The 7,726-nt window shown below is 37.9% G+C and overlaps 1 protein-coding gene across 1 annotated transcript; it reads right to left on the bottom strand.

The window, feature by feature from the left end:
• Positions 1 to 54: 54 nt before the first annotated feature.
• Positions 55 to 7,717, bottom strand: tesca (tescalcin a). The gene is made up of 8 exons (XM_026188836.2): positions 7,419 to 7,717; positions 5,985 to 6,054; positions 5,296 to 5,376; positions 4,543 to 4,682; positions 2,531 to 2,592; positions 1,071 to 1,178; positions 940 to 987; positions 55 to 839 (listed from the first exon to the last, which is right to left on the bottom strand). The coding sequence occupies exons 1-8, from the start codon at positions 7,477 to 7,479 to the stop codon at positions 747 to 749; spliced, it is 663 nt and encodes a 220-aa protein (XP_026044621.1). The 5' UTR covers positions 7,480 to 7,717; the 3' UTR covers positions 55 to 746.
• Positions 7,718 to 7,726: the final 9 nt, after the last annotated feature.

Below are 7,726 nucleotides of genomic sequence, written 5' to 3'. Positions count from 1 at the left end.
TGCAAATCATTTGAATATTTTTTCCTATTAAAACAAAAAAAATGTACACAAGCATTTTTCTTCACATTTATTTTGTTTATTAATAGAATTAATTGAGAGGGATGTCAGATTTCACCTTAGAGAAAGTACACTCTCCCATATACCAGTAATCAAAAATAGTGCATTTTTCTACAGTACATCAGTAGTGGTTGGTTAAACAGAGGAACACAGCAAAAAGAGCTATTCTGGAGCTACAGAGGAAATGGTGTGTGCCTGCAGCGTCTCACTTTGGATGCCATAACAGTTGACCCATGAATGCCAGAGTAGCCGCTGAGTTAAGCTAAAGTGAAGATTCTCTCTAGTATAAAGAAACCCTCACATTACCTGCTGGCTGCAGTGGAGCTTGTAGAATAGTTGTAGTGCTGAGACACTGGTGTGTGTTGTGACCAAAGCCTAAATGTAAACCTCACTGCATTCGTTCATACTAGCTATTTTTCAGATAATAAAACATAAAAACTGAATTCTTAAAGCTTAACTGAAGAACTCTAGAAAGGCACAAGTGACATGCAGTCTTTAAAACTGGCATGAAAATGAACTTACAGCAGTGTGTTACATTTATTTAGCATTTTTTCCTGTTCAAAAATATATTTGTTTGTCTTTATATATTTATTTATTTATATCAGAAGTGGCTGGCTTCATTCCTTTTTACGACTGGTGACACTGTGCTAAAACAGCAGCAACATAAATATTTCCTTACAACAACCCAATCAAGAGCTTAATTTCCCACAACGCATTGTTGCGGTGTTCATGTCCAAAAAGCGAATGGACATCCTGGACTCCATTTCAATGCCTTTTAAAATCTGTGGGCAGAAAACAAAATGTTTTTCTTACATTGAAAATATATTTATCCATCTAAATCTAATATATAGATATATCTGCATATATAAGGTAAGTGCAAACCTGTTCAAAATGCTCAAATGTGATTCCTTCATAGAAATCATCCGGGGCCTGGAATGAGACCAGTGACTGTGTTACTTCGCTGCACATGTGCAAATTTCTTGTAACATTTCAGCTTTGGTGAGTTCTCTTACCATGTGGGGCACATTTGTGCTTGCCACCTCCAGCATGGCAGCATCTGCTATCGACCTGGCAACCTCGGTCTCAATGGCTCCGCTTTGAGACAGCAGCTCCTCTACCACCTTGGATGTGAACAGAATATTAAAAGTCGACTCCACACGATGATTTCCAAATACAGCGAGAGGTAAGAAATTCAGCTGTTATATTTTAAGAATGGTATTCGCAGCCAATCAGCTTGCTTCGATTAAGTGCCCAAAAATCCACTTGGATTTATATTAACAGTCTTTGTGATAAAACATTATCTGTAAATCTTGCTTTAACCCAACTTAACATCTGGGTTAATTCTTGCAAGTATGAACAGTCTTTTGAGCTATTAAACTCTAACTTGTTCTGCAGTTGGTTTGCAGTTAATCGCGTATGTGTCACAGCAGGTGCCTACCATGTTATTTTCACACGAAAATTAACGGTGAAGATGGCTGAAGAGTACTGTATGTTATATGTCTTTATGTGCTTTGGCTGATAATGCTGTTTGAGGGCCATGTGGGTGTGTACAGACTGGTTCAGTCAGTCTTTCAGTGCAAGGCATTTTAAATCTTTTGCAACATTAGCTGATGAGTCGTCTTAAATATAATTTCAAGGAGATTTCTGTTTTTAAACCTGAGATGTACATTTAGTCATCAACATTTCCACAGTCCAGCCTTTTAATACAAAATACTTAAAGTACATACACGTTATGTGCAGGTGGCATTGTTTTATAATGCTGCCTAGTGTTTAAAACAAGGGCCAGTTGGGTTTCAGTAGAGTATATGACCTAGTCTGGTTATCTTAATCCCTGAAGAAAAAAAAAAAGTCAACACAAATAATTTAAAAAAAAGTTCCTCAAGGGCACTTACGTACTATATCAGGACTGCTGAGGAAAAATGCATTTGTAAGTTCTGGTGAAAGCCAGCCCTTCAGATTTTCTTACACGCAAGGAGCTACATCATAGCCATAGTAAGCACTAGTTAAATTAATAAACCATTAAGAAATGTGCTTCACTTACAATCTCCCTTGATTACTTCATCCTTTATAATAGGAAAATAGATAACGCTGTCCCACAATTCAAAGTGACACAATAGTCGACTGTTCACAAAATCAGTCAACATAACTGACAGGACAGATAATGTAATTGTTGATTAAATAGAGTATTATTCTTTACCCGTCTTATTTTGAACCCACAGGTGAACTTTGAACATTACAGCACTGTAATAAAAAGGTTTGTGTAACATTGTTTTCGCCTGTGATGAATGTCATTTTTTAAAATGCTCTATAAATAATTTGAGCTATATTAAAGTAATTAAAGTGACTTTAATATTTACAATAATTAAGTTTGTTATGTCCTCCGTTTAAATGTTCCTGTGTTGGAATTTTTACTTAAGGCTTCTTATCAGCAGCTATTGTGTATGCTAGTGTGTGCATGGTTAATTTCTCTTACCGTCCTGTACTCATCCAGAGTAATAATGCCATCATTGTCTGTGTCGTGCATGTTGAACAGGACTATAAAACACACAAACAAAGGAAAAATGGTTTATCAGATTTTCATCAAGTCACAGGATTTCACAGAGAAAGTTGAGGAAGAAGCAATTAGACGTATGCTTAAGAAGATACTGGAATAACAGTACTATAACTATTTACTGTAGCCCCATAACAAATTTACTAGTAACAGCCATAAACTACTCTCTGCTAATAACCAGACATTTTGACTATTTTGCTGATCTGAGATTTAATGTCGCATTGTCTCCGTTTTACAAATGTATCAGTGTGACAGTAGGAAGGCTATGCTAACTTAAAAGTTGCCCAAAGTTTAAATAAATAAAACATGGGAAGTAAATATTCAGAAACAACAGGTGACAACACAGAAAGCATTCCTTTCTTTTTATGTCAAGTAACTGACTGTTGGAGAGCAAACTGTTTTTCCTTCTTCTTGTTATTCTAAATGTCATTTATTCTTAAAAGGAGTTCCAAGAGTACACAAGAGGTCACATTAGTCACTTGCACGCCTCCATAGTTTAAGGTTGTCAGAGACTGAAACTTATATTACCTTTCTATTCATCCCTCCCTTCCTGCTCGTCATGGTTGTGTTAACATTAAAAATGTTTGTGGTATGCCATTTCTTCTCTTTAGAATTTAAAGAGGAATAAAACTGCCAAGAATAGTAAAAAAACTTTTCAAATTACATTTGTTCATGTTTTATCAAATTAGACATTTAGCCAGGAGACAAATTAGCTTTAAGGTCAAGTTTTATGGGCATATTTTTGTAAGACTTCAAAGAAGTCTTACACAATATACACTGTAAACATTCATTCATCAGGTATGATGAAACACAGAAAGAATATGCCAGGACCACACCAAATTAGGGCAGTTAAAAGAAATTAATAATTGCCTGTATGAACCATGAGTCACATCTGCTATTGTAGCTTCAGGTTTTGACCCATGGATCGAACAAGAAGGCCAACTACCTGGATCCTATCATGCATCTGTCATTTTGAGCTCTTCTGGTATCATACTGTGTCATGCTTCCTTGCCCCCGTGCAAAACTAAGAACCAAGCACTAGAATCCGGTACTGCTAAAGATAATTTTGCAGGTTGAGGAATGACTCAATTCATTTACAGACACACTTGTGCTCACAAATTACTCAGCTAACCCACAATTTGCTGTCACTTGCAAATGTTAAATATTCCTTATCATCTAACATTGTGTTATATGCATTTGTCCCACTATACAACAAGTAGCTTAAAAAGAAAGTGAGTCCAAAATAAAGAGAAATCACAAATGTAGACTGTAGTGCCTACTGGAACACTCTGACTAATTATTATCTATTCCTATAGAGATAAGATACTAAATTTATTTCAACCCCCACACACACACACACACACACACACACACACACACACACACACACACACACACACACACACACACACACACACACACACACACACGGTTACAGGGGCATAACTACATGCGTAGACTCATTATTCAAATCTGACAACAACTGCTTAGAAGGATTCAAAAACAACCCCCCCCCAAAAAAACAACAAAAAACTGGTTTTAAAAAGCCTTCTTTCCCTTTAAACTGTACTTCAACCATGTTTTGGGTCCAAGGCTCTCCCACAGATTTCACGTCAGCATTTATTTGAATCTCATGTGTCTCACTCTTCTATAATAGGACGAATCATACCTTTATACTTGTGACATTTGACATTGTGTGGCTGTCCTGGGCAACATTCCCAGTCTGGTCATAAATACCTTTGTGGCTCTCAATATAGTACTGGACAAGCAGTGAAGAATTCAGTTGTCATTTATGTGTAAGCATCACCACACAGTCTTATCCAGAAGCACGGCACACTTTTTAAAAAAATTTAAACTTGAGATACACACAAAGAGAAGTGAAGACAGCAGTGGGGGGGGAAAAAACAAAAAAACAAAACCACCTCGATACTTACAGCGAAGCTTTTGTTTTCTTACAGTCACCTTCTCTTCTTCTGTCGCTGTTGAATTCACAGGGCGGAAGTGGGACATGACCATGAGGAACTGCTCAAAGCCAATCTCGTCAAGGGAGCCAACATCATTCTGATGCTGGTTCCTGTATCACAATCAAAACAAACCAATGTATAGGCTTGTTTTAACCAATGCAATTTCTGCATTTTCCTGCCTTTTCTGGTTAAAAAAAAAGAATAACTATAAATAATGATAATCCTAAACTATTCATTTTGATACAATGGATGAAAATATCGCCATATTGTGGGAAAATAAAACATTTTTTTCCTTATTCAGTTTGTCACAAGAGCTGTTTGCTTGTGAGCAGAAGCCACATGCATTCACAGACAGCTTGTTTATTATGCAGTTCATTGTGGTTTGTTCTGCTGCTTTCCACCCTCCAAAGCATGACACAGTGATTAAAAATGCCAACAACTGTCTTGTAATAGCAACAAAACCCTCATTTTCAAAGCTGCTGCTTCATGTGAACAGGTGGATAATGTGTGTTCACAAAGTGTATGGATGTTCTTTTAGCTGAAGACTGAACCCAACAATAACAGTTACTTCCACATATTAGGTTCTCTTCAGCCTATTGTTTTCATCAGCCAAAACACACAGAAGTTGACAGTAAACAACTGATTCTGATTAAAGAGTTCAGTCATCTTGACATTAACCATACAGGTAACAGAGAGAATATGGTGTCATTTGATTGTACTCACCTTTTATCAAAGAATGCAGTAATAATTTGCTTTCTGATTGGGTTGTTGTTCAGGGCCGGTATGCGCTCCAGGTCATCTCGGCTGCAGTGGGACAGGATAAGGTTTAATTCAGTTTTATTCATGTGGTACCAAATCGCAACCTGTCAACTCAAGGCACCTGTTGTTCACTATACTCCAGTCTACTACACAGTCAGATTGGGGTTTTTTTTTTTGGACAAATTTAAATAACATTAGAGGGTGGTAATGAGTGTGAATAGTGCTATCTGTCCAACCTACCAGAACAAACATTTGTTCCCCCTTTCTTTTTCAAAATAAGGAACCAAAACCCGGCCACTGTGATCATGTGGCATGTCTATATATGAAGTGGTGTGTTTGCACAGTAAGTGTTTGCTCTGTATTACTAATGCATCATTATCTGCATGTTATATTTGCCTAATGTCTCTCTTTTGGTGTGTGTCTGTATTACCATTACATTACTTGTTTTTGTCTGTGCTGGAAAAGCCAGAAATCCTCACAGTTCCTCAGCCTGACCATACAGTATTTCATCTTTTAGCAGCAACTGCAACGTCTCCATTGTGAGTCTGAACTGCCACTCTGCAACTGCCATACTACTATATCAGCCAAAGAAAGCCCAGGTGTTTCCATTAAAACCACTTGCGAGCTGACCCCCATGTAACAAGACACGTTACCTTATTTTTTCATGATTTCCACTCAGCTGCTGGAATCTCTGGTAAAGATTTTTGATCTGCTCCTGTGAAACTGTAAAGAAGCACACATCAACAATGTGAATGTATTTGTGAAGATTTTTACAGTAATGCTTATAATTATACATTCACTTAACTTTGTTTGTTTTTAATCAAATTGTATGGGTGCTGCTTTGCTATCAGTCTAATGGCAGTGCAAACAAACTGAACACCTTTATGCAATTTCACATGGTTACTTAAATCAGCACTCATTTTTTTAGGTCTACAAACACATACCAGAAGCCTTAAGCATGATTTTCTAGTTCTACCTGGTGCCTTATCAAACTAGTTTGGAATTTCTAATCATTGTGGACAACACCCCTGTTTATTGTGACCTTTCCCCCGTTTCCCAAGAGCATGTAAATTAATGCTTTTCTACAAACCAGTTTGTTAGTCATTGTTGGTGGTGCAACAAACACTCAACTTCATGGACCAATTAGCCAAAGCCAAAAGGGGGGGCAACAACAACAACAGAAGAATCTGTAGTATTGTGCTCAACAAAAAGCACACACACTTGTGGGTGCAATGAAACATATCAATTCATCAAACTGCGCAGAACTCAAGTCCAGAAAGCTCTCCAGCTGAGCCCAGAGAGAGACGCACCTTGAAGAAATGAAGGCAATAAAATAGTTCAAAGTCTCAAACATACAAAAGCCATAAAGTTGATTCAAATCTAATCCCCGTTTATCAGACTGGCATGCCGCTACTTGGAGACTCGCCTTTTAAAAAGAAGACGAAAAAACAAAAACTCTACTTACTAGTGTTTTAACTTGTTTATTTCACTCTTCCACATACAGACGGTAAAGTGTTGAGTGCCTCAATGCGCCAACAATGTATACAATCGCACTGAACAGTAGACCTGGTTTTAAACTTGCGTCTGTTAGTCATAACTATCGCTATTAGATCGTTTTAAAGATCCTCTTTTGCATATTAAGTACGTAAATATTACACCTGTCACACCATGTGTCACATGTCGAGCCCATTTACACAAAGTTATGGGACCTTCTCATTTCTTTGACAGCTACTCCGTGTAAGCAATCAACCTCTCTTCTTCCCGTTGAGATTAGGTTTTTAATTTAAAAATAGCTAGGCGTTTGAAAAACATTGGAACAAAATGCGGTTATTGCTCTTTCCGCCTTAAACCGAAATTGACCTACTTTTGCTAAGTACCATTTAGACCTCTTTAAGATAAGCGGTTTTAATATCAGCCAGCACACTAGAAAAACAGGTCGGCACGGCTATCAACTAATTGTTAATCACTAGTCTCCCTTCGTTTCCTCGACGACGCGTATCACAGCTACCAGCCTTTCCACGATGCAAGTGAAGCACTTAACTCAAACAGCACGGTGCACGGCATCAAACGAGAATCTTCCTACTTACATCCACTTTTGTCAGTCAGATCGTCGTAGTTGTGCTCGGGGCGCGTCTGCGAAGCTCCCATTCTTGCTGCTTCACCGCTCCGTCAGAGCGCATACTTTGTTTGAACTTTTCTGTAGTGTTGCAATATTAACCCGCTTCCCTCTGCAAGACACTAGAAGTGTAGTTTGCTTCTGGCGTCCTGGGAACGTCTGGCGTCCTCAAGGTCCTAAATCCACAGTGTGCGGATAAACCACCTGCTGCTTCATGTTTCTCATTAGCGCAGATGTAGTTAGTGATGTGTCGTGAACTAGAAAACAATGAATACACTA

Source organism: Astatotilapia calliptera, chromosome 12 (assembly GCF_964374335.1).
Source record: "Astatotilapia calliptera chromosome 12, fAstCal68.1, whole genome shotgun sequence".
NCBI lineage: Eukaryota > Metazoa > Chordata > Actinopteri > Cichliformes > Cichlidae > Astatotilapia > Astatotilapia calliptera.
The sequence above is the reverse complement of the archived record's forward strand: the minus strand, read 5'-3'. Positions and strand labels throughout refer to the sequence as shown.

Excerpts from the sequence above, each read along its gene's own strand:
- tesca (XM_026188836.2), bottom strand. The coding sequence starts at position 7,479 with ATGGGAGCTTCGCAGACGCGCCCCGAGCACAACTACGACGATCTGACT. Across the intron at positions 6,055-7,418 it reads TCTGACTGACAAAAGTGGAT|TTTCACAGGAGCAGATCAAA; the intron begins GTAAGTAGGAAG and ends GCTTCTTTACAG. Across the intron at positions 2,593-4,542 it reads AAGAAAACAAAAGCTTCGCT|TCCTGTTCAACATGCACGAC; the intron begins GTAAGTATCGAG and ends TGTGTTTTATAG.